Here is a 27,839-nt window from a genome sequence, read left to right on the forward strand (position 1 = left end):
ACCGCACAGACTTCACCTCGGACCCTGAAGGAAGCCTGAGCCTGAGCCCCGCCCCCCGCCCAGGAAGGGGCTCCTCGGACACCCTCACTTTTCAGATCGGGGTAGGGAAGAGTAGTAGATCTGCTTGGTGTGTGCACGGGTACTGGGGCTCGAACTCAAGATCTAGGCGCTGTCACTTAGCTTTTCCCTCCCCCCCCCCCCCCCCCCCCCCGCACCAAAATTGTAAAGCTCATTTTGGACATGGATACAGATTTTTAAGAAGACTCTTCTGGCAAATATTAACAAACTGACTTCTAAAGCACATCAAAACATTGTTTTTGTCCATAACCAAATGAATCCAATGAATGCAAAGATGATGCAACAAATGCAAATAAATAAATATGAAAAACCAACGGAATAGCAAAAAACACATGATCATTTAAATGATACACAATCATTTGATAGAACTTAACATTCCTTCAGGGTAAAAAGATGTTATTTATAGAAGAAACATAATGATGACCATAGATAACAAGCTTATGGCTAACATACTGGATGATGTTAAACTCAAAATTTTCTCTTTAAAATCTGGATAGAGACAAGAATGCCATTTACCATTTCTATAAAACATAGTAGGGATAGTAGTCATAGTAGTAGTAATCTTAGAAAGAGCAATTATGCAAACAAAAGAGATAGTTTTGCTTTATCTTTTCCAAAATTGAAAAGAGAAAATAAACTGTCAGAAAATACCTCGCTCATCAGAAGATGAAGATAATAATAATAATAATACAATGAAGAAGAGGAGGTGGAAGAAGAAGAGGAAGAGAAGGAGGAGGCAGAGGGGGGGTAGGGTGAGGAGGGGGAGGGGGAGTGGAAGGAGGAGGATGAAGAGGAAGAAATGGAAAAAGATTAGCAAATACTCTGATTTTTAAAACGGTAATAGATGATAGATCCAAATTTATTGTTCTCAAAAGAAAACACAATTAAATCCAAAAAGTAGTGGGAAAATGGTCAGTGTCACATATAAGCACAGAGATGTGAAACAGAATGAGCTATCACCTTTCATCAGTTAGAATAATTGTCACCAGAAGGACAAAGGATGACAAGCCTTGGAGAGGAGGTGGAGGAGGGGGAACCTGTATCCACTACTCACAGGGATGCACATGAGTGAGGCCATTATGAAAACACTATGTACATTCCCACAACTATAAAACATAAAACTATCATATGTGTGTGTGTGTGTGTGTGTGTGTGTGCATATATCATATCCTTTTCCCTTGGTATCACTTTTTTTTTGTCGATCATGGGGCTTGAACTCTGGACCTGGGCACTGTTCCTGCGCTCTTCAGCTGAAGGTAAGCCCTCTACCTCTTGAGCCACAGCGCCACTTCCGGTTTTCTGGTGGTTCATTGGAGATAAGAGTCTCATGGACTTTCTTGCCCGGGCTGGCTTTGAACTGTAATCCTCAGATCTCAGCCTCCTGAGTAGCTAGGATTACAGGCATGAGCCACCAGCATGTGGCTCCTTGGTATCACTTCTAAGGAAATGAAATCAGTGTGTGGAAGACATCTGCCCTCCTATGTTTATTGTAGCATTACAACATTAGCCAAGAAATAAAACTTAAGTGGTCATCCATGGAAAAATGGATAAAACAAACAGTACATGGACACAATATAATGCTATTCTGACAATACAATGGGATGCAACGCTGCCAAGGGATATGGATGAAAGACCTTATGTCAAGTGAAATAAACTAGGAATAGAAAGACAAATGCCACATTGTCATTTGATAAGAAAAAAAAGCTGAACTCATAGAAATTAGGTTTACAAGGCTGGTTAATAGAGGCAAGGGTTTTAGTGGGGAAGGAATCATGATGAAAAGTTGGTCATTGGGAGTATATTAGTTAGATGGGAAATATATGTGGTGTTAGGTTACATGGTAGGATAATTAAAACAATGGTAATGCTCCATATATATATATATATATATATATATATATATATACGTATATATATATATATATATATATATATATACGTATATATATATATATATGAAAAGGGTCTCTAGGTCAGCTAAACAAATATAAAAAAATTAGAGTTGAGGAAGGAAAAGAGAATATTACAATTTTCAACCTTGAGGAATACAAGCATTTAACATCAGCAGCTGTGCAGATCCATGAAAAAAAGAAACATTTTCGTGCCATATTTAATTATACCAAGTATCACCTGTGATCTTGCCAAAGGATCAGATTTGTTCCTAGATGCCAATTTGCAGAAAATAAAGACAAGAGGTGGGGGAAGATATGTTGTAATCAAAAGGACATTACTATTAGATCAACAAACTAAAGGCTATGGGAAACTACATAGCCAAAGCCCTAGTTTCCCTAATACATAAATAGGGAAGAAAACTAAAGGGAGAAGAGTACAAACCTACAGATTAGTATGTTAAAATGGGGAACATATTTGTTAACATATATGAGATTATAAACCATAATGTCTAGGGATACATGCATAAAGTCATGTTGATGGATGTTTGTAGAGGCTGGGAGAAAGCTCCATCATGTCTGGTGGAGTGTGCATGGAAGTAGCTTTTATAATGTTGGCTATGTTTCTATTTCCTGTGTGTCAAGGGATAGGGGAGTTACTTGAACTCAGGATGTAGCTGCTGTCACTGGTTTTTCATTTAAGGCTGGCACTCTACCACTTGAAGCATACTTCCACTTCTAGCTTTCTTTTGTTCTTTTCTTCTTGTTCTTTTTATTCTTACTAGTTAATCAGAGATAAGAATCTCACAGACTTTCTTTTCAGAAATGGCTTTGAGCCATGATCCCCAGATCTCAGCCGCATGAGTAGCTCGATTACAGGTATGAGTCACCAGCGCCTGGCTACAATGTTTCTTTCTTAGCCTATATAGCATTAAACATATAAAAATTCAGTGGATCACGATAATCTTTTGTTTTTTTCAATATCTATGTTTTAGTGAACAATAAAATGGCTTTCTAACTAGTCAATCTAAAGTCTGTTTATCATAAGGAAGAACCTGGGCCTTTGCCCAAGCTCTATGTTTTAACACTGATTTCAGAAGCTCACTGAGAAAGCAGTACTGTGACTGATATGTTTTGTGGAAAACACACCCACAGGGCAACTCCACTGATTTTTCATGCTCAGGAAACAAATAATGATAAGGAAAAATCTGTAGCATCAATCATTTTTCAAGCTATAACAGTCATGGTTTAGGGATAGATAAAGCAGGTAAGGAATATGCCACATGTTTTTCACTTATAATCATATGTGCAAGGTAGAGACATTACATTTAGAATTTATGAATTATTAAAAAGTAAAAACAAATCACTATTGGAGTAACACATGGAAAGCTACAAGACAGCAACACAAGTTACTCAGAAATATTTAACAACCCTGTGCAATTAAGTATGATTGAACTTTGTGATGCTCTCCAGATAATATACACCTATACAAAATGCAAAAAGTAAAAGGTTATCCTTATAATTTATGCAAAATAGTAAGTGGATTTATGTCTGGTCCAATAAGGAAAATACTTTATATAAGGCCAGGAATGAAGAATACAGTGCATTGACTAGAATAATTCCATGGCCCAAGCAAAACCAAGCATGACAAGAGTGATAGGTACTAACTAGAAATAGAATATGGTCTCATAAGTGAACAGAATTAATTGTAAACCAGGACATACTTGGAAAAATCACTACAGCTTAATGAAAAGATAAACAGAGAAAATTAGAATTAAATAGCAGGCTAGTACAAGACGTTAGCATAAAAGACAAGGTTTGAACTCTTCTCCCACCTGATCTGTAGCCAAAGGAACCCAGCTGTCAAATACTGGCCACACCAACTGTGCTCTGATCATTTCATTCTCCTTTAGTGCTATTAGGAATACCTAAAAAATTAAGTTGGCCACAAGCTTCAAATTGCCTTAGCAGACTTTTATTCTGGTTAAAAAGAGCCAAAGAATGCCTCATCTTTTCATTCCTATTTAATATCATTTATATGCTATTATGAAGGAAGAAAGGAGAAAGAAAAACATAAACAATGATTCTAACAGATGAATTAGTTCCCACACCAAAAACGAGAAAAATTTATTGACTACTTCTAAAAAAAATAAACTTGGAGGAAATTTAGAAAATTGTCCTTCTGTTTTCATTCTAACCTCTTAAATACTGTCAACGCTGAACCTAGCAGAACCATAGCCCTCTGTGTTCTTTAAGGCTAGCATCTCACATAAATTTTCCTATTCCTCTGCATTGTCCATCTGAAAGCCCTGATTAGCTAACATCAATACTGCCAACATAGCCACTTGCAGTTTCCAACATGATTTAGACACCATCCCTTCTTCACATCATAAGATCCTCCTCTTGTACTCCACCCCAGTCCACACTGAGCTACATACAAGCTTTCTGTGGTCCAAAGTTGAAGCAATGATCATACTTCAAATCTTGGTTTATTCAGGTTCTTTGTCAATGTAAGCCATCATCACGTATTCACTAAAGATTTTACAGAATTATAGTCTGTTTCTAACTCTCATCTTATTTTTTTTGTCCCCCATCCCCACCAGTACTAGGCTCCTACTATGCTCAGTAGCCAGTACCTTCCTCCAGCACCCTCCACTATTGGACTATTTTACCAGTGTGCTTCTATTTAGACAGGCCTTCTATTTAGACAGGCCATATGCAGCTTTCCAAAGTGCTCTGGAGGACATAATTTCTCTGCCACCCAGTGAACCAACGCTAAGGAAGATCTGTATCTTAGGTCTGAGTAGAGAGGCAGAACATTCCTTGGATGCTGTATTTCAGTCCAAAGGAAGTAAGATGGCTTGTATTTTTTGTATTTGTTAAACTGTTCTTACTTGCATTTATTTATTTGTTTGTTTGTTTGTCTGTCTGTTTATTTTTCTGATCCTGGGGCATGAACCCTGGGCTTGGGTGCTGTCCTTGAGCTCCTTTATGCTCCTTAACTTAAGCCACAGCCCCCATTCTGGTTTATGAGTGATCAATTGGAGATAAGAGTCTCATAGAGTCTTTTCTGCCTGGGCTGGCTTTGAACCCTGATCCTTAGATCTCAGCTGCCTGAGAAGCTAGGATTACAGGTGTGAGGCTCCAGCTCCTGGATTTATTTTTTTATTGTTCTTATATAGATGATGCACAGAGGGGTTATCATTTACATATGTTAGGTCAGGAGCATATTTCCTTTTTGGAAAATGTCAACCCTCTCTACACTCTGTTCTTCCCTCCTATACCAACCCATAAGTTGTATAGTTCATTTTCAACATAGTGTCTATAGAGAGTACCCCTGCTGCGCTTTTCCCCCTTTGTCCCTCCATATCTGTGTCCCCTCCTTATCCTTCCAAAGATAAACAAACTAACAAGACAAAAGTGAATAGAAACAAAAACAACAAAGAAAAACAACTCACATTTCCATTTCCTAGAGTTAATTTTAATAAATATTATTTTATATGATCAGAGGCACACAGACACTGCACCTTTGTGTTCTAACTCTCATCGTTAAAAGAGTATGGTCCAGAGTGGTTGAACAACTTTATACTCTGGAAAGCAGTATGGAGGTTCCTCAAAAAACGAAACATAGAGCTCCCCTATGATCCAGCGATCCCCCTTCTGGGCATTTACCCAAATAATCACAAAAAAGGCCATGTTAAAGCTAGGTGCACAACTATGTTTATAGCAGCATTATTCACATAGCTAAGATAGGGAACCAACCCAGATGTCCCTCAGTAGATGAATGGATCAAGAAAATGTGGCATATATGTATACACACACACACACACACACACACACACAATGTAATTCTATGCTTCTACCAGAAAGAATGACACAACCACATTTGTAAGGAAATGGAAAGACTTGAAAAATCATATTAAGTGAAGTAAGCCAGACAAAAAGAAACATGGATCCCATGGTTTCCCTTATTTGCAATAAACAGTATAAATCCAGAATAATCTTAGCAGATGAGCAGAATAGCTCAATAGCTACTATATACATATGACCATATAAGATGATGCTAAGCAAAATGAACTCCAAGACATGGACACAGAGGTTTTTTTTTTGTTGTTGTTACTTTTAATGTACTGTGTGATTTCTTATTTCTTTTATGTGTTCTTCCCTCAATGTATATCCCTGTTGTCACTATATTTGATTTTTGGTACCTTGATATTGTATATACATTTAGCTGAATTAGGGAAGGGAGAGGGACCAACAGAATGGTGAGACAAAGGACAAGGGGGGAACCAAGCAACAGATATATTCACAAGACAATATGTTGGAAATGATCTGTCCACGGTGGAGGGGGAGGTGGCAAGGGGAGGGAAAATAGGAGACAAATGAGGGCAGGGGTAACAAGTTTGATAAGAAAGGTACTAATTGCTTTACTTATGTTACTGTAACCCCTCTGTACATCACTTTAACAATAAGGAAGAAATACATGTATCATTGAGCAAAAAAATTAAGCCTTAATAAATCCACACAGAGGGGAAAAACACATTATAGTCCTTGCTCCCTTAAAAAAACACAATATAGTCCTTGCTTCCTTATGATTTTTCCTTACTTGGTTAGGGAATCATTTTATCATTGGGGATAAAGTGATCTTGTAAAGCATGCAGATGAAGGCTCAAGTAATCCACACTTCTGGCAAATGATTGTCCACATTACGTTTGGTCATTCTCACTGATTGTAATTTTACTACCTCCTGGGACAGCTAGTTCAAGATTTCTACAGCCCCACAGTTAAAAAGTTCTTCCTTAAACTCATCATCATACATCTAAACACATGGCTTCAAATCATTAGCTATTATTATGTGTACTTGATCTGTAAAGAGCAAATTATGCCCCACTTATATATTTGAAGCTCTTAATAAATGTACCTAATCACCTTGCACAAGATATATTTGTGCAACAAAGGTACCTTAAGCCAAAGTGACATCCCATTCTTTATGTTCACTCTGTGTGCTAGAAATTATATGCTGCCTTTGTTATTTTAGTATCTCAGAGGGGTATCAGACATCCTTTAATTACCTAGAACTGTCAAAACTTTTGACAAAGTCCTGCTGTTGAGACAGATTTAAATATATTGCATTTCCTACTTTTTTTTTCTTTGTATAGTACTAATGCAAGCTGATCACATATTAACATTTAATCAGGTGAACTGTGAACGATTCCTCTCCAACTTGTTTTCAGTGACTTGGCTACTATAAAATGCAGTGCCAGGCAGAGATGAATTTCTTCAGACAACTGTCCTTTATTATGATGAATAAAAAATTTCCAGATATATTCTCTAAAAGAATAGCATGGTGGAGAGTAAAAACTGTGGAAAATATGCACAAAACACCTAGCAGATGACCACAGGAAATGCAGCAGTATGAAATATCTGCAAGTATGTTGCAGGCAATGACTACAAACATTAGAAATGGTGCACCTGTATATTTTGTCAGGTGAAATGTTTGTACTTCACATTAACTCAAATTTGTAAAAAACAACAACAACAAAAGCTTGCTTCAATTTCCAATACTATATGGGGACATTTAGTATAGGAATGAGGCATTTGCCTGAACAGGTAAAATACTACATGGTTGGGAGTTTCAGATCAGCACCTTTTGTTAACCCTCAGCTGGCAGGGGTTGGCAATCCAAAAGGTCAGCCTCTCTCCAGTTGTTGTTTTTTTTTTTCAGAGCAATTTGCATCTCATTTTACTAATTTCACTCTCCAATTATTACTCTCAAGCCATTGCTTAAATTATCTGTTGCTCTATAAGGAATGACATTTCCTTTGGCTGAGAAACTAGCTGTATCACACCACATTAGCAGTGACGAGACTCACCAAGGGCAAAGTGGTGGCTGACTTTCCTGTTTTGGCAGGCCCTCAGAGGAGGCACCAGGCCAGCACCTGCGGCGATTGCTGACAGATTGGCCCAATTGCCATAGCTTTGATGGCAATCTGCATAGGATTACCAGTCACACGTTAAACAGCCTCATTTCAATTCACCAAAACAAATGGTGCCACCAAATCTATTCACACAATTCCCTACTTTCAATAACTCCAGTGCTGAATTTCTCTGCCCAGTTCAGTGATGCATGTCGGCCAGGCTCTGAGATGATGGATGGAGTCATTACCATTTTAGTTTCTCTGCTGAACCTGAGGCCAAAGCATATGGTCTGACAGATGTTCTAGGAATGGGTTCTATTTGGTTTGCCATGTAGATGGTCCACTTACACTGGACCTTCATGAATAAAATGCTAGTTTATTTGTCACAGTAAAATCCATTCCAATCTCTTTCCATCCTCCAGTTAAAGGGTGTTCTTAGAACACTCCAAGCAAGCTTTCTTCCATATTTTAACTGAAAGTAACCATTACAAATTATCTTTGAAACTAAGCAAATCACTTCAAAGGGACAGATATACAAAGATGCATACAATGTTGGTAGGTTAGTGCCACCTGATATATTGACTAGTATTGCCAATAAATAGGATAGCTGATAAAATGTGTAATGTGGCCTGCTGCCATTTATAGACATTAGTCAATATGCCATTACATTGGATATTTGAAAAAAGAAAAGGCCATTATCTTCAGGTTGTCCTTAGTTTAAACGTATATACAGTGAATCAGGCTGGTGTTAATTTTTGTTGTATGTTTGTCGCCCATAGACCCCAATAGTCAATTTTAAGATATGGTATTTATATTACCCTCAGAAAATGTTGCCTTGCCTACTTCTAGTCCAATTCTTAAATCAAGTCAGCAATTACTAATTTGATTTCAGTTGTTTCCCTGATAATTAGTAAAATGGAATTATATAGCATACTGGTCACATCAGAAATATGTTAGATGCTGAGGTTCATGCATATATCATATGCTCCAGTAGTTCATTACTTGTACAGCTAAGAGGTATCTCCCAGGTTGAATGCTCAAATGTGTATGCATTCTACTATTATTGAACATGTAGCTTATCTTATTAATTATTATAGATAAGCAGGTTAGGAACATTCTTGTACAAATATTTTGGGGGGCATATATCTTAAATTTTCTTTTTTTAATAAATAAGTTTTTTATTGTGAAAATACTGTACAGAGGGGTTACAATCACATGAGCAATGTAATGAGTACATTTTTTATCAAGGATTGTTGCCTCCTCCTCTGTTTTTCCCCTACCATCTCTTCCCTCCCACTTCCACAACTATATCGCCCCCACACCCCACCTAAATTGTAAAGTTCATTTTTCGACATAGTGTATTGTACATCTTATTGTTGAAATGGGTCAACCTGTATCCCTATTTAAACAATTCGTTTTTTCCCTTCTGCTCCCCAAATTATACCAACATCAAATACAATGAAAACAGGGGTTATGCTGTGGGGGGAGGGACATATAAAGCAACAAAAAAAATCATGTGGTACCTTATAAATATGTTAAGAAACAATAGCAAGAAAGAAGAAACCACTTGTCTCCTTGTCTTGGGGTTCATTTTGCTTAACATCATCTTAGCTGACCTTTTCTGCTTGTCTCAGACAGCTACTAGTTATTGCAAATAAGGGAGATCATGGGACCTATGTATCTTTGGGCTTGGCTTACTTCACTTAAAATAATTTGTTTCAAGTCTTTACATTTCCTAACAAATGGGGAAATGTCATTCTTTCTGATGGAGGCATAGAATTCCATTGTGTATATATACCACATTTTCTTGATCCTTTCATCTACTGAGAGGCATCTGGGTTGGTTCCATATCTTAGTTAAAATTTCTTGAGTAAATACCTAGGAGGAAATGCTACATTGTGTTATATGCTTCAAACTTTGTGTGTGTGTGTGTGTGTGTGTGTGTGTGTGTGTGTGTGTGTGTGCCAGTTGTGAGCTTGAACTTTGGGCCTGGGTACTGTCCATGATCTCTTTTGTTTAAGGTTAGCACTCTACCACTAAACCCACAGTTCCACTTTTGGCTTTTTCTGTAATTAATTGGAGATGAGTCTCATAGTAACCGTAACCCCTCTGTATAGTATCTTTACAATAAAAAATATATACTAAAAAAAAAAAAAAGACTCTCACAGACTTTCCTGTCTGAATCTCAATCTTCAGATTTTAGCCTCCTGAGTAGCTAGGCTTACAGGCATGAGCCACTGGCCTGGCTTCAAAATTCATTTTTCACTCATTCACATGAACTGCTCTTCACTAAGAGACACAATAACAAAAACAAGAAGAAACATTTTTATGCATAGTCAACCTAACAGTCATTTTTCCTATGTGAAAATCATCTGGTAATGATCAATAATATAAATAGATGCCTTAATATATTATTTCAGTACATGTTTTATGTCGAGTATGATTTGTGATCCTATCTCCTATAACCACACTTTTACTATAAGCCCTAAGTCATAAATCACAACTTTTCTTGTTCTGCAGTCCTTAGGAGCACAATGAAATTTAGTTCTGAAATTTTCAAGACCTGAAAAACATGTTTATATGGCAAATTTTTTCAATAATTCAGACAACAAACGTATTTATGAACAAATGCACACTTCTATGAGATTTATGATGCAAGAGGAATTAGGAAATTAAGAATGAAAAAACCTATTATAAGTCACTTTACCTATGTACTTTACTACATAATATATGATACTGTACATAGGATACTGTTTAAGACTATGTTCAAAGGCTGAGTGCCAGTGGCTCATGCCTGTAATTCTAGCTACTCAGGAGGCTGAGAGCTGAGGATAGCGGTTCAAAGCCAGCCTGGGAAAGAAAGTCTGTGAGACTCTTATCTCCAATAAACCACTAAAAAACCAGAAGTGATGCTGTGGCTCAAGCGGTAGAGTGCTCGCCCTGAGCTCAAGAGCACAGGGACAGCGCCCAAGCCCAGAGTTCAAGCCCCACGACCAAAAAAAAAAAGACTATGTTCCAGAAAGTCTCATGATTTCCCTATATTTCTAGTCCACTGACATTAAACAAATCACTGAAAATATTGAACCATGCTATATTATGGGCCACTCGTTTCTTACCATGTACAAATAGGTTAATTGAGCTATGTATTATTTTCTATATATCTAAATCAAGTGACCTTCATCAAAGGCTTCATATTTATATGATCTGATTCTTAAAAGAAGAATGCTTCCTCCAGATACTTCCAGAACAACCATGATATAATTTATGAATTACCATAAATTGGCTGAGGCATCTCTTCTTTGCTTTCTTTCCTCTCCCCTTCTCAATTTACCAAACTGCCAAATAATTTTAGGCAATAAAAATCTTTGAAATATGAATCACAGCACAAGAATAACAGAAAGGAGTTAGTCCTTAAATACATTGCCATATTCAAAGACTTGGGCTGGGAGGTAGTTCAGTATCAAAGTGCTTGCTTAGCAAGTGCAACATCCTGGGTTCAATCCCTACTACCTCCCCCACAAATAAAAAGACAAGTCAAAGTCCTAAAATAACAAATGTGTTTGGCTATTTTGCTTAATCCTTCTTATAGTTGTTCTGTGTCATTTTTTTTCTTGTAAAACAGAAAATAGGCATCTTTGGTAGCCTGCTACTTAATTCTATATTTAGACAGCATTTTACCAAGTGAAGCTAAACACAACGTAACTATGTTATTTGAAGGACTTAAAAGAAAAGTTGGTTGCCATTTATGATTTCACCTGACCATGCAGGTGTAATAGCTACTCTATTATTCCATTACTTCTGTGATAGAATGCAGTGACCTTTCATTGAGTTGCCTTCAAGTTCATCCATTTTCAATGCTCTCCACAGATATTTTCAGCACTTGTTCTCACAGTGAAAGTTAATTTAAGACACCATTCTTTTCCCACACAAACTAATAACATAAAAATTTTACATTTTTCTATCAAACAAAGGAGGTTATCAAGGTCACATTTCAGGTCATCAAAGCTAATATAAAATCCTAATTTAGCATCTTACAGCTGGAAGGGATTTTAGTCTTTATCAAATTATCTCTTTTTATAGATAAAGAAATAAAAGCCCAGAACAGTTTAATGAAATCTCTAAACCCACTATATTTAACTAGGTTAGAAGGGTAAGGAGGGTTAGATTAAGGTTAGAATTAAGAACTGGGTCTCCTGAACTATATGAAGTTAGTCCCCATCCTAAATGAAAATAACTTGACATCTACTTGTTTGGCTTAGATGAGAGATTTATCATGAAACCAGAATTCTTTGTAGTGTATTGTTTCTTTTACTAATTTTGACCAAAGATGAATAATGTTTTTAAGTAACAGCCATTTTAGTTTACAGTCATATATATATATATATATATATATATGAGGACTGATCTCACATGGATGATTATAAAATGGTATCATTATAAGGATTTTTAAAATTTGAATTTGAAAACACACCCACAGTAATTAGTGTATTCTGATATCTTGAATATGAAAACAGTGATTTAAAAAATAAATTAAGGTAATTTACATGGTTTTGGTGAAAAAGACAGAATGGCTTGTCAATAAATGAGATCCATATACACTGATGAAAACTGTGCAGTATTCATGTGGACATGAAAGACGAAAACACAGCTCACTTCTGTGGCAGACACAAAGTGAAGAAAGGGAAGAGAGCAGACCAGAAATCACTGAGTGCATTCTCCCTATGAAAAATAGAAGGGAAAAATAAGAAATGAACTTTACAACTTGGGGCAGGGAAAGGGAGGAGTTGGGGAAGTGGGAAGGGAAGGGATAATATGGGAAAAACAAAGGAGGGAGTAACAATGTTTCATAGGAAATGTACTCATTATCTTACTCATGTAACCTCTCTGTACAGTATCTTTACAATAAAAGATATATATTACAAAAAGAAACTGTAATAAATGAGACAATGCATAAAATAAGAAAAAAGAGAAAGTGAACAGTTCTGTGACTCTAACCTACTCAGTCCAGGATAGTCAAGAATATCTGTGTGGCCAGCTGCTATCTGTGGACACAAAACCCTTTTTATTTCAATGCCACATTAAATTCTAGAGTATAAAGCCACAGTGCCAGAATACATGGCCTTGTCTGGCTCCCTAAGAAAAAAACTAGATGGCTCACAACTAAAGCCAAATTCCAACTGATATTTTTTGTTCAAATGAAAATATAAGAATCAAAATAATTAGAAAATGATGTTAAAAACACATTTTAAACCATTTACATTGGCCAAGGTTAAAAAAAAGAGTTAAATAAAGGACTTTACAGTGAGTAGATAAAATTGTCAGTGTGCTATGCTATGTGCACTCTCAGAAAAAAAACATATCCTATATCTCAATATTTGTAGGAGAAATTAGCATAATGAGAACAAAGAACAAAGCTTGGCTTGCTTTCCAAATTGGGCAAAAAAGATAGTATGCTTGTACCTTTAAATGTTTAGTTCAACAGCCATATGACCCAGCTCCAATCTCTTATATTCAGGTTCCTTAAGCTCCACCCATCCCCCCATTACTTCAGGGTTGACAGATTTTCATTAGGTCCTCTGAAGGAAAATGAATATTCCTTGCTCAATAGGGTTTTTTCCCCCTGATTCTTTTCAAGCTATTTATAAATTATAAACATAGGGACAAACCATTTAATACAAAACATTATTTGTATTTATTATACCATCCTAGTGAAATTAGGAAACACACATATAACATCTAGTATAATACAAAACATTATAGTAAAGTTGTTTTATATATCCATATATTATAACCTCAACCCAAAATACCTGCACAAGAATCTCTCCTCCCCAAGGAATATTGTGAAAAAAATTCTGATGTCCATATTGAAGAAAATAAGATATACATACATAGATTCTTCAGTAAGATCTTGATTGGCACTGTCATGGAGTGCCAGGCTCTGATGGCTCACACCTCTAATCATGGTTACTCAGGAGGCTGAGATTGAGGATGTTAGTTCGAACTGAGCCTGTGCAGGAAAGTCTGTGACACTCATCTCTAATTAACCACCAAAAACCCAAAGTGACTCTATGGCTCAAAGTAGTAAAGGCCTAGCCTTGAGCAAAAAAGGTCAGGAGAGAGCTCAGGCCCTGAGTTCAAGCCCATGACAGAAGGAAAACAAACAAAAAAACAAAAAAAAAACAGGGCTGGGAAGGTGGCTCAGTGGTAGAGTGCTTGCCTTGTATGCATGAGGACCTGGGTTCTATTTCTCAGCATCGCATAAGCAGAAAAAGCTGGAAGTGGTGCTGTGGCTCAAGTGGTAGAGTGTTAGTCTTGAGCTAAAGAGCTGAGGAACAGTACTCAGGCCCAGAGTTCAGGCCCCACAACTGACCAAAAAACAAAACAAAACAAAAAAAAACTTTAAATCTTTTTCCTTATTCTGATGCAATAAAAATAAGAATGCTTTAAAGACATTATTGTTTACATATCATCTACCTTTAGATGTTTAGTTCAACAGCCATCTGACCCAGGTCCAGGGCTCTTTGATTCAGTTTTCCTAAGCCCTTCCTACCCCTCACTACTTCAGGGTTGACAGACAGATTTTCATTAATTTCTCTGAAGGAAAATGAATATTCCTTGCTCTACAGGTTTTTTATTCCCTTCATTCTTTTGAAGCTATTTATATGTTCCATTTACATTTTCTCATGTAAGTTAAATTATAATTGGCAAACACAGATCTATTAAAAGCTTAATATATTTAAGTCAGACATCTTAAATATAGATCAGTGATTCATTCTGCTATAGAAAAAAAATCTAAACAAAACTTTAATTGACTCTTTTCCAATTGAAATCTTAATATCAAGAGTTACTTAAAATATGTTGGAAACTTTCATAGATAAAGACAATTTTTAAGTAACTACTATGCCCTTACAAGTTATTCTCCCAAAATTATTAAATAAGAAAATTTTCATTTTTCACTCCAATTTTGAATGGATCTAGAGAACTTTCCTTTAGAATTTGAAGAACGCATTAGAAAATCATTAGATTTCACTAGAGACCAATGCAAATATTGATTATGTGCCCTCATATTTTTATTTATATTTCATTAGAAAGGGAGATGCTTGGTCTCAGGCCATTAAACCAACCCCACACACAATCTATGCCACATACTTGCATGTGTGTACACACACACACACATGCACACACACACACACACACACACACACACACACACACACACACACGACACCAGTGCTAACTTTTTTGAAAAAAAGAATCATATGAAATCTTCCGTTCAGATGCCAACTGGATCTTACCTGGAGCCATAATTTGTTGTGCACAGCATCTCTCCCTGTAGCAATGCACTGAAATGTAGCATTCTGCCCTGCATTGACTTCTACATCCCCCAGGCGGAGAAAATGAGGAGATTTATCTGTAAATGGAGAGAAAAAAAATAATGTACAAATAATATTTCATGTTATTTGTTTGCAACAAAATACTGTTCTTAATGTTTCTGTTAATATTTTGTGTTACTTATTTGCAACAGAATACTGTTCTTAATGTTTCTACTTTTGGCCAAGACAAATATGCAAAAAAATATGAACTTTTGTTTGTGCTAGAAGATAACATGTCCTCTCTCTCTGTCTCTCAGTTTTCTTCTGAGTAGCGTTATTGTACATTCATGCTGAACTGTTAAGACATTTCTCTTAAGAATGAGTGCTGAATAGTTACTAGGAAGGCTGTTATAGGCTGTTACATATGGGTCATAATATAAGGTGTAAACCGAAAAAGAGAACAAAGAGACATGTGTCAGAGAATAACAGGAATATGCAAAGCTTTCTAAAATACTGACCATTGTAAGGCCTAGAACATATAATTCCAACTTATGATTTAAGTAATTGCATCCCCTTCCCTTGTTCCTTCCTTCCTTCCTTCCTTTGAAAACCCTCATAGTTCCAAGAAAGGGGGGATTTTTTAAATAATTCTCAAAAATAGAATACCTACTTAACAGTTGTTAAATCAACATGCTAGTTTTATAAGCATAAGAAAGATATCAAAAAGAAATATTAGTTAAATGAAAAGGATGACTGCATACAATGTATACAGAAACTAGGAGATCAGTTCCGTATCTTGCAATTGACATTTGAAATGAAAGCTTCCACCGGTATTTTTCATTTCCAGAAAATATAAACAGCAAAAGTAAAACCTCAGTCAATAAAAGGAAAATTCTTAGAAAACCATACCATGGTACAAGTGGCATTGTTGTGGCCAATTCACAATTTCCCATTCATGAAAGCCTTTCTTTGCCCATTTATCATTTAAGAAATGAATATGAACAGTAGATAGAAACACAGAGTTCTTATCATATAGACTGAAAAAGTTTACTAATCCAACCTGAACTTTGAGTGATGTCATTTTGTTCTCTTCTTTCAAAACATATACACCATAGACAATGTAAGTGACCTTGGCCTGGTAGGTACTTCTTTCTCTAGGGCCTTAATTTAATAAGAACTCAGGGGGGAAAATGTTTGAGCTAGAATGAACAGCAGAAAGACCATTCTCAAAAAAGAAATCCATTCACTAGAAGCATCAGCAACATCTGGAAATTGATTGGAAATGTAAATTCTCTGGTCCCAATTCAGAATTAATGAGTCAGAAACAGAGGAAGGACCCAGGAGAAGTCTGATTTACCATTCCCTGTGGTATGCTAAAGGATGACAACCCACCCACCCGGGACACAAAGCCCTATCCTTTATATGGGGTCCCTGTGCATCCTGTTTACAAGGAGATAGAGATAGGGCTACCAGAGAGGATTATTATACAGAAGATCCAGAATAACACAGGTGCCATCACTGCTGCTGCTGCAACTGCTGCTGCTAAAATATAGTAAGAAAAGTCTGAGGCTATGCCTCATTTTGCGTTGGCTCCTCTAAATTCATGTCATAACTAATTTTCTTTTGAGTAATGTGATTTAAATACAAACAGATATGTGATCTAAAAAACAATCAATATGTTTCTAAGGTCATTCATAAGCAATTTACATTAATAAATGGGGTTTTGTTTTGTTCACTTTCTCTTTCTTTAATGTCAACTAACCAGATATTTGTTACTATGACATGAAAAAAAGATACCCCTAGGTTTTAAAACAAGGTAAACTAAGTCATTCCCTTTGTTGCACCTGAACTTAAACAGAAGTTCAGATAATTCAGTCAGGCTATTCATTTTTCTTCATTTTCCTAAACATTTGGATAATATTGAAAAAATGTGATAGGTCCTACCAAGAGTTACCTTTGCATTATAATTTGTTCCCAGGAATCAAGTCATTTAAAATAGTCACCCTTTAATATTTAGCTACAAATCAAAAAAATACTTGAAACAGAATTCCAGAAATAGTTATGTCTTCTTTTCAAAAGAAATGAAGAATTAATAAGAAAGTGATGACCAAATCCTAAACAATCAACAGTCATTGCCTATGAATGACAGTGGTTTTCAAAGGACACAGAAAAATACAACAGAGATAAATACAACTTACCACAAGGATAACTCAGTACTTGGATGTCATCGATGGCAATATAACCACTTCTTCCTCCTGAGACTTCAGCTTCAAATATTACCTGTTGGGAAGAAGCAGAAAACATTTACAACCGCCATTTTTAGAGAAAGCTACAATACATTTAAAAAGTAAATTTGTTTGTACTTAATTCTTTAAATTCTTGTAAGTTTTTAAACTCTTAAGAATTTAAAGATTCACTTATCCCAAACCTTGTACAAGGAAATCAAATAAAAAGAAAAAAATTACGTTACTGAATTCAAACAGTTCAAATTTTCTTTAAGCAGCTACTAGTATGATAGGAAATATGCGATAAGCAAACCTGATATCTCTAAAAGTAAAGTTTCTCCTATTTTTTCCCATTTGCATTATTTATTTGATATCTGTATATCTATTACTGAAGATATAAAATAAAGAAACTAGAATTTTCAAGAACAGAGACAAACATATATATTGCTAGAATTACAAGCACACTGATTGATGAACAGTGAAATAATCTATGGTTAATGACTTGGAGCATCAAATGAGAAGCAGGAGTTTGGAAGTAGTTATGGAAGGCCTTATATGAGAAGTAGCTTGGCTCAACAATATCACATTAACAAAAGCTAGCCAAAACAAAAACAACAACAACAAAAAGTTGCCATAGTCCAATCTAGGCTCCTGTTACAGAGTTGGCTATTATGCATACAAACACTTCACATGGTTTTTACACATGGTGTGACGTCCCAGAAGAAGTCAAGATTCAACCTTTAGAATGTCAATGTTCATAGAAGCACCAAGGTAATTTTTGGTATATTTAGCAAAGCGTTTTTGAGAAAGATAATGGAAGTAATACATGAAATACACATAGAATATAGTCAAATGTACTTCACTTCTAAAGTGGGTGGAAGATAATCTGAAAGGAATAGGTAGGCATTATGTTGGTAACAGCAGAAAATGCTGAAGAAACAACATGCTAGAACTTGTTGCTACCTTGGCTCTGGAGCAGGATAGATGATTTGGCTTGGGTTCCTAGGTGAATGAGCATGTTAAGATTCTAATCAGGATGGTGATACAGAAAATGGTACGTATTTGAAAAGGAAGGTAGATACCAAGTACATTTCAGACATGTCAAATTTGATTTCCCTCTGACAGATATGAGAGGTAACTAGGTAGATGGATGTGGGAGAAGAGGTGGCTCTAAAAAGAAGGAGTGGATCTGGAAGAGAGTGCTACGCCATTGATGGCATTAAGCTATCACTTTGAAATTTAATATGAGTGAGTGAGACAGCACAGGAAGAAAAATAAAAGAGAGGGTAAATGATAGCACCTAATGAACACAAACGCTGGGTGAACTGAGCCTTTCCAGGACTGTCTGTTGATCTTTAACCATTTCCCCTTCTCATGGGAATATTTCTAATTACTGGATCAGTCTATGATTGTGGATCAGCACAAACTGAAGACCCCTAGTGAGAGAAAGAAACAGCGAGCCTTCCAGGTTAATAGTATGTAGATTTAGAAGACTGTGAAGGGGAAAAAATGATATAGGCAATATTGAATAATATCAAATACAGGAGAGCGATCAAGGGAAAGTAAAATTTAAAAGTATTGATTAGAGTTAGCAATAATTACATCTCAGGTAACCTTGGTAGGACAATTTTACTCTGGAAAAACTGTAGATTGGAAAAAATAAGGATGGTTTATTGAGCACTTACTCTATAAAAGAGACTGTCTTAAGCTAGCACACATGTTCACACTTGCTTCTGCTTGTTTCTCTATATAGAAAGAAACAAATTCAGAGAATCTAAGGTAAATAGATTTTATATCTATTTATACTGAAAAAAAAAGAAATAGACCAACAAAAGCAGCTAACAAGTAGTGTAGTTAACCAGAACTGAAAGGAACCACATTGACTAGCCTCTCCAATTAAGAATAGGGTGAAAGAATTTCAGTTAAATAAATTTCATTTAAATGAACTTCCAATTTCCTTTCAAGATGCTAAATTTAAAATAAAGTACCAACATTATTTCAAATAGAACCACTTGTTCATATAACATATTGAATAAATGCTAATATCATGATCATTAAATTTTTCCCATCTCATGTAATACCTTTACAATCACCTAAAATTTACTACCAAAGGGAAATAGTAGGTGAGAACTTATCATTTCTCTTTTCTCCATGCACTCTCATCTCAAACTCAGTCTGGTGTTAACATTTTTCAAGTTCCCCATTTTCCTTTTGTGACTATTGATTTTACTCAAGTATGTTGAAGCTCAGAGAATGAGATGTCAGAAATAAATAAATAAAATGCTTCCTTACAGTAGGGTGGTGAATTTATGAACACAGAAATGTTAGGGGATGTATTTGCACTACACATAAATGCTTTTAGATCAAATCCAATTGCTAGATTATTTAATAACAGTTGGGACAAAGGATTAGCAATAAATGCAGAACAGGATGCAAATATTTAATGTAGCTCTCAGAGAATTGTGGTAGAGAAGATACTTTCTTTCCAGTGAGTTGCCAGTGAGCCCAATCTCACCTTAGAACGTGTACATAAAAAAAGAAATGTATGGACTTGTAGGAAATGGATAACTGCTATTGTTTTGATTATACATTGTTTATAGGTGAGGATGTAAACTGAACCTTAGGAAAATAACTTTTATTGATGTAAAGAGAGGCTCAAAAAACAATAGAATAGCATAGAAAGAAAAGAATAGAAAGAAAAAAACCTGTTATAAAAATTGCATTCTACTGAATAAATAATATAGTTGCATAATAACTGGCTTCTGTTAATTATTTCAGTCTGCCTTTGTCAGCATGGTTTAAGTTATTTTAACTTCTTGGCTTACCTTAGTGTTACTTTCTAGAGTCATTTAAGTTCCCTTGATGCTGATGGGTTGTAAGTTTAAAAAAGATTACTATCCCCCTGAGAAGACATTCTTATTTGTTCATTTAAATTGAGGTTCATTCAGGACAATAAATTTAGGCCTTGATTCAAAAGAAAGTGAAATGATTGGTTCTTTATTAAAGAAAAAAAAGAAAAAAAATCCAAAAGGTTCCCTTTTGTAGTGACCTCATTTTCTCTATAAGTGTTGTCTTCGCCTCATTAACAAGAGCTAGAGGAAATTTCTAAGATCAGATTCCTATTCTACTAGGATGTAATCAGCATTATCACTTCAACTGAGCTCTCACCTTGCAAGGCTCTTCTGTCCAACCAGGGGAAACAAATCTCAGACGCTTAATTATGCAGCACTTGCTTGGGCTAACGTTCAGGTCAGATCTAATGTCTGGTGTCAAGCGATCAACCAGGGCTTTCCAGAAGAAGAAAGCAATCGATGCCACACCAGATGTCAACTTTAACCTGTCCAGGGGGCCACCCTGGGAACAGGAGACAGGGTCTCTGCCTTTCAAGCTGTTTTTATACCGCTCCATTACCTGAAATACGGAAGGTGATGATTCTCATCAAATTTTTGCTACTCTAGCAACATCGCTGGATTATTAACTAAATAAGTGAAGTAAAGTCAAATTAAAGAGGAGGAAGAGGAAAACGTAGCAAATCCAAAGAACAAAGACAATTTTATCCTGTAGGAAACAGTTAACAAAGAAAAGGAAGAATCATGTATCAAGGAACGCTAACCCTGACTGTCAGGGAGCCTGGGTCTGGTTATTGTCCTGCTGACTTGTACAACCCCAGCAGTTAACATGTTAACTGGTAAGATAATATTTGGTTGTAAAGTAGAGAAAAGTCAGGTGTTCATGTGAGACAGGATAGGATCCAAATAAATAGCTCTATGAGAGGAACTAATTTCTTTAAGCGTATGAAGAAAAAGATGTATGGAAATATAATTTGCAGGATTTTTACCATAATAAGGGAGTGTCTGTGGTGTGGCTTTAATATTCTCAGCTATGAACTGATAAACAGAGGGCTGAAGTTTACTAAGAATCAAATGCTGTGGAAGAGAGAAGAGAATGAGGAAAGAAACTGAAGGAAAAAAATGTAGCAAGTAAAAATCAGGAGTATCTTAGTGTACACTGATGGTAGTGGCAGGAATTTTATTAGATCAAAAACCTATTATAATGCTGAGCACATTGGCTCATACAGGTAATTCAAGCTACGGAAGTGGTGGAGCTTCAAAATATAAGGCCTGACCATGTGAGGTGTAAAGACATATCTTTGGTCCCAGCTGCACGAAAGGAAAGATAAGAGAATCACAGTCAAAGGCCAGCCCAGGATGCATACAAAAGACCCTATCTGAAAGTAACTAAAGCCAAGAAGGGGTCCGGGCATAGCTTATATGTTAAATTATCTGTCTAGCGTGCAAGACTCTGAATTTAATCTCCAGTACCTCCCTCCTATGTAATGCTTCTTTAAATTTACTTTCAGAAAAAGTGGATAGAGTGAAAGTAAACAAAGTTTATAGAAATGACAAATGTCTAAACATCTAATCCAGATGAAATAAAAGTTTATTTATTGATGATTTACTTAAACTCTGATGGTATGACAGGCTGGGTTTCTTTCAGGTTGGAGGGAGCTTAACAAAATAAATACGATGAAATGAAGGGTATTTATGGGTAGGAAGTGAGAGGCACACAGGCACAGTTAAGACAGTTATAGGACAAGGTAACATCTACTTAACCAGCAACTGCTTCCTGAAGTAAAAATTTTGGAGTTGGGAAATTGAAGGAAGTCGTCAGATGACAATTGTCCAACAAAGTGGTAAGATCAACTCTAAAAGACTTCAAAACAAAGCTTATGATGAATAGAAAAAAGCATGACTTGGGGGTGTACTGGAAGATAATAACATGGGTAAAAGAAAAGAAAAAAAGAACTAACTGGGAAAGGGGAAAAAAAAAGAAGGTTTCTCCTACCACTTGGTGTGGTTGTAACTTACATGGGATCAATATACAGTCTGCAAGCATCAGCTAGTTGGAAGAAAACCATATCATGCTGGTAGTGACATAATCACGGCCGAAATGAAATTTTGATTTTTATTGCCTCTATTAGAATAAGGACATTGAGAGCAATGATTTCTCACATTCCTCTCATTTTAGTATTGAATCACAGGAACACTGCTGAAAGTCAGGGGTGGAAAGAGTTCCAATGAGCCACAGGAAACACTGTGATGTCAGTGGATCCTAATTAATAATTCTGCCTCCAAGGAAAAATTTGGGTGAGGTATTTAGATCACTTATACATAACTTATACATCACTTATACATAACTCATAAAATTGTGTTGATATAATAAAAGTACACTACCTTGAGGAAAATTCTGGAGAATTTTGCCAAGCTAATTAGTTGTTCCCTTCTGCCTGTTAGGCTATAGAAAATCTTTTCTAAAAGATGTGGGAGCACATGTGCAAGTATGTGTGTGTTGTGTGTATGGAAAAGTTAAAATTCTAGAATCTAATCTCTTTCCAAATGTGAATATTTTATTTATATTCTGAACTAACACCTGATAGAAACCAATACCTACTCTCACCTGCTGTAACTCAGGCACAGACACCATCAATCTGCAATTCTGCTTTATCACCTAAGGATTCACTGCCAGTGTTGGAAGAAAGGATCTCTCCTGTGTCAGAAGCCTGCATACCTGACTCTTTGCCTTCTAATGCCTGGAACAGTTCATATCTTAACATATAAAGTATGAAAATAGCTTGGCTTTTAAAGGCCTTGGGTCTCTCTGATATTAATTTTTGCCCTCCCTTGTCTATTGGTTACTTTGTTGTTTCATTTCTCAAGGAGCTAGATGACAAATGTGCATACACATGTGAACAGGGAATTACTGGGATATACTGGAGAGTTCGACTTATATGCCAACTTAATAGGGAAAGCAGGTAAGATATATAATCAAGAACAAATCCATTCTTCATCTAAACTTCCATGTCTTAGATTTTAGCTATCTTTGGCACTGCCACAACTTATAAATATATAAGAATCTGAAATAAGTTATTTTCTTTACAATGGTCTTTGTTTTACAATTAGTCCTCTCCAAATTGAATGTGAGAACTCTTTTTCCCCCTTGGTTGAGAGGAAGGTGTTACTGGGATTTGAACTCATGCTCTTGCCCTGGCTGTTTTCTTCTTTCCTGCTCACTCAGCTAGTGTTCAACCACCTGGCCATGCTTCTAGTCCTGCTTCTTGCTAGCTATTTTGGAGATGGAGTCTCATGGACTTTCCTGCCTATGCTGATGCTGAACTTTTATCCTTCTAATTTTACCCTTCAGTGCAGCCAGGATTACAGAAGCTAGCCAGGAGTGCTTGACTTTAAAGATTTTAGAATCTCTCAGAAGTAATTAGGACCTTAGAAATTAAAACTGACTCACTTTTCTTTTTTTCCTTTTTCTTTCTTTCTTTTTTTTTTTACCAGCCACACATTTTTTTATTGTGAAAATACAGTACAGAGGGGTTACAATTACATGAGCAAGGTAATGAGTACATTTCTTATCAAACATTGTTGCCTCCTCCTTTGTTTCCCCTTCCCAACCCTTCCCATTTCAACACCTCCCTCCCCTGCCTACTCCCCCCCCACACACCAAAATTGTAAAGTTCGTTTTTTGACATAACGTCTTATACATCTCACTTTTCTGATATAGGCTTTTGTATGACTACAATATAAGAAACTCAGCAACAGCTACTTATGAGTTTATATGTACTTTCTCTTTAATATATGCATACCTACATCAATCTATCTATCTATCTACCTATCTTTTTGTTGCAATATAACAGTGGCAAGTGGATTTTACATTGCCAATATTTTCAGTGTACCAAATATTCTTGAATAAAACATCAATGAATTTCATTACAAGAGTGTTTTTATTATAAATATACCTTGAACTCAAAAAATTAAATCCCCCAACAACAAATCTTCAAAGAAACAACTGCCCAATAAACAAGTGGGCTAAAGACTTAAAGAGAAACTTCTCCAAAGAGGAAAGAAGGATGGCCAATAGACACATGAAGAAATGCTCAACCACCCTAGCCATAAAAGAAATGCAAATCAAAACAACATTGAGATACCAACAGATGCTGGAGGATGTGGACAGAAGGGAACCTTACTGCATTGTTGGTGGGAGTGTAAACTTGTTCAACCACTTTGGAAAGCAGTATGGAGGTTCCTCAAAAGACTCCACATAGAGCTCCCCTATGACCCAGCAATTCCACTTTTGGGCATTTACCCAAATGTTTACAAACAAGACCACACTAAAGCTACCAGCATGACTTATATAGCTAAGATATGGAACCAACCCAGATGCCCCTCAGTAGATGAATGGATCAAGAAAATGTGGTATATATACACAATGGAATTCTGTGCCTCCATCAGAAAGAATGGCATTGCCCCATTTGTTAGGAAATGGAAAGGCTTGGAAAAAATTATATTAAAAATTATATTATATTTTGTGTTCTATTTATATTCTCTGTACCATTAAAACACTTTTGAGGAAAAGGTATATACTGCCTTCTCCAAAAGGTCTTATATAAGACCATTAAAAAATGGAGATTATCCTAGAGTGTATGCATCTAGGATACTCTTAGCAAATGAGCAGAATAGCTCAATAGCTACATACATATGACCATATAAGATGATGCTAAGTGAAATGAACTCTGAGACATGGACACAAGAGGTTTTTTTTTTGGTTGCTGTTGCTTTTAATGTTCTATATGATTTCTTTTTTCTTTTGTGTGTTCTTCCTTTCCTGGTTTATCCCCTGTTTTAACTATATGTGAGTTTTGGCACCCTGGTATTGTATTTATATTTATCTGAATTAAGGAAGGGAAAGGGAACAAGAGAATGGTGAGACAAAGGACAGGGGGCGGGATGGGGGGGAGTGGGAACCAATGCAACAGCGATATACACAAGACACTATGTTGGAAATGATCTGTACACCTTGGGGGTGGGGGGATTGAGAGGGGATTGAAAAGTAGGAGAAAAATGAGGGAGGGGTAAAAAGCTGGACAAGAAATGTACTTATTACCTTACTTATGTTACTGTAACCCCTCTGTATATCACCTTGACAATAAAAAAGAAAAGAAAATGGAGATAATGGAAATACACTGCTGTGTACACACAAACAACACACACACACACACACACACACACACACACACACACACAATGCCTGGTAAGCTCAGGCAGCATAGCCTCAACACTGAGTCACACTGACCTCCATTCAAATCCTAGTTTTGATCTTATGAAGTCATGGTGAGAAGTGAATGAAAATATAGTATACACAATTTAGTAGGCCTTAGCCTCTTCTTGTCCTTCTCCAGGAATTAATTAGGGAGAATGCCTAAAGACCCAGAAAGTGAGATACAAAAGCAGCTTTGGGAACAATGATGCTAGAGATGAGAAGGATGTAGCCTCAGTTTTCCTGTACTACAAAATCTCAATGCTGCATATCAACTATCTGGCCCACTCCTTGTTTCTTACAGGCCCCTTACTAAACTGCCCTGGGTGTGGGCTGTTTCCCTATTTCAATGCAAACCATTAAAAAAAAAGTGAAGCTGGCTGAAACTAGAGACTACAAGACCAGTTGTGACAAATCTGCAGTCTCTTTAGAGACTATTTCAATTCTAATACAGGCAAACATGCAAGTAAAGCATGGAAATATATTCTAAATCCTTTTAAAATATATATTCAGAAGCAAAATTATATATGATAAAGAACGCATGGCATTGCTTATGTTATGTCTGAGTTTAGGGGGGAAAAGAAAAGCATAAAAAGAACGAAATAATTAGAAGATGAAATGAAAACACGAGTTTTATGAAATAATCCCAGAACTAAAAATGCCACTACACACATTTCATTTTTATCCTATGAATCTGTCCTTAGATACATAACCAAGCAACTTACACCATAAAAGATTTGGTATAAAAATGAAAATGGTGAAGCAAAGGGTAGCGGAAAATTCATCAGCAAAATGTCATTTCTGTATCTTTACTATCAGAGCTCCACCATCTGGGTTATATTTTATAGTTACTTGTCTGAGCCAAAAATAAAAGATGACTGGTTAAGGTTTCTATTTCTATCAACATGACACTGAATTACAGTACTATTTTTTCTCTCTTTCAGAGATGTGCCATTTGTCTTCCCACAATCCACAAGCAAAACCTTTTAAATTTTAGCACCAGCAGTCCAATCTTAAACACAGCACACAATTATATCTGAAAATAATGCTTTTCTGCCAAATGTAAGTGATAGAATCACACAATGAAATTAGGAAAATTAAAATTGGTGAACTATTCTATATGTACCAATATAGTAAATAACTTGGCATATGAAATCCATGGACAATATGCACTAATTAGAAATGTAAACTTCAGGTATAAAGTGGGTGATTGATTATATGTAACTAAGAAAACTAACACCAGTTAACTATTCTAAATCCAGGCAAAGTCAATCAAATTCTAAACTTAGACTATCAATCGCCATAAATTCAAATATATGAACAACCAATTATTTCTTTACAAAACCACGTATAAAAAGACAACTAAGCATACCATACTGGTTGAAGAATTAAGTTCAAAAGTACCTTATCAGTATTAAGATAAGACTGATGTGTGCGTGCAAGGTTTTTCTTATATTTGTTTTTTTGTTTTTAAACATCAATTTCATGACGTAGTTAGTTATATAATCTTAGTTGAATTTACTGATAGAAAGATTCTGAACTCTTTTATGGAATTTCTTTTTCCCCAGGTAAAATAGTCAAGGATAAGTGCTATCTTTGGCTATAAGAATTAAGTAATACAAATATGGTTATATTTTGTAAAATTTATGAGGCTAGTGCTTTGAGCTAGCAAAAATCTCACTCAAAATTCAAATCTATTCATGAGAAGTCATAACACATAACACATAGCCAATTCCTACAGAAGAAAATAATGGGAAACTTTAAAAAATATCACACCCCTACTAAGAACATGCACACAGATGTGCACATATATATTTGCCTTGACTTAAAAGATGTATTTTAAATGAATAAGCTGAAAGTGTACAATCCAGTTACATTTTTTAAATACCAATTCATGTATTTGGTGATTTATGTATCATAAATTCAGCACAATATAGAATTTTAGGACGTTAGCAAATTTTCTCACTGAAAGTTTTCAGGTTAAAAAATGCTATGTAGAGGTTTTGGGGTGAGAAATTAGTCAATCAGAACAGAAAGGGAAAACCATCTTTTCCAAATTAAAAAAAACAATTTTTTAAAGAATATGCATAACCTCTCTGGGTGTGTGACAGTCAATAAAAATGGGATATTGGACTCAAAGAAATTAAAACAACAACAACAAAAAGAAATAAATCCTTGGAGCTCAAGGAAGAGCTGCAGAAGCTCTGAAACTTGTGTGTGTGTGTGTGTGTGTGTGTGTATTCAAATGTGACTGATTCATAGGCCAATTTTGTCACACAAATAAAATAAATAGAATGCTGAAAGTGATTTTTTT

At 35.8% G+C, this 27,839-nt stretch overlaps 1 protein-coding gene across 4 annotated transcripts in view; it reads right to left on the bottom strand.

Moving 5' to 3' along the window:
- Positions 1-27,839, bottom strand: part of Ptprk (protein tyrosine phosphatase, receptor type, K) — a 515,496-nt gene that overhangs the window by 255,831 nt on the left and 231,826 nt on the right. For all 4 annotated transcript variants that reach the window (XM_013026890.1, XM_013026891.1, XM_013026889.1 and 1 more), the window contains exons 4-5: positions 17,396-17,477; positions 15,180-15,295 (exon numbers count right to left, since the gene is read on the bottom strand). In XM_013026890.1, the coding sequence (XP_012882344.1) occupies positions 15,180-15,295; positions 17,396-17,477 (198 nt within the window). The remainder of the gene's footprint in view (positions 1-15,179; positions 15,296-17,395; positions 17,478-27,839) is intronic.

The sequence above is a fragment of the Dipodomys ordii genome, unplaced genomic scaffold (genome assembly GCF_000151885.1).
Source record: "Dipodomys ordii isolate 6190 unplaced genomic scaffold, Dord_2.0 Scaffold97, whole genome shotgun sequence".
NCBI lineage: Eukaryota > Metazoa > Chordata > Mammalia > Rodentia > Heteromyidae > Dipodomys > Dipodomys ordii.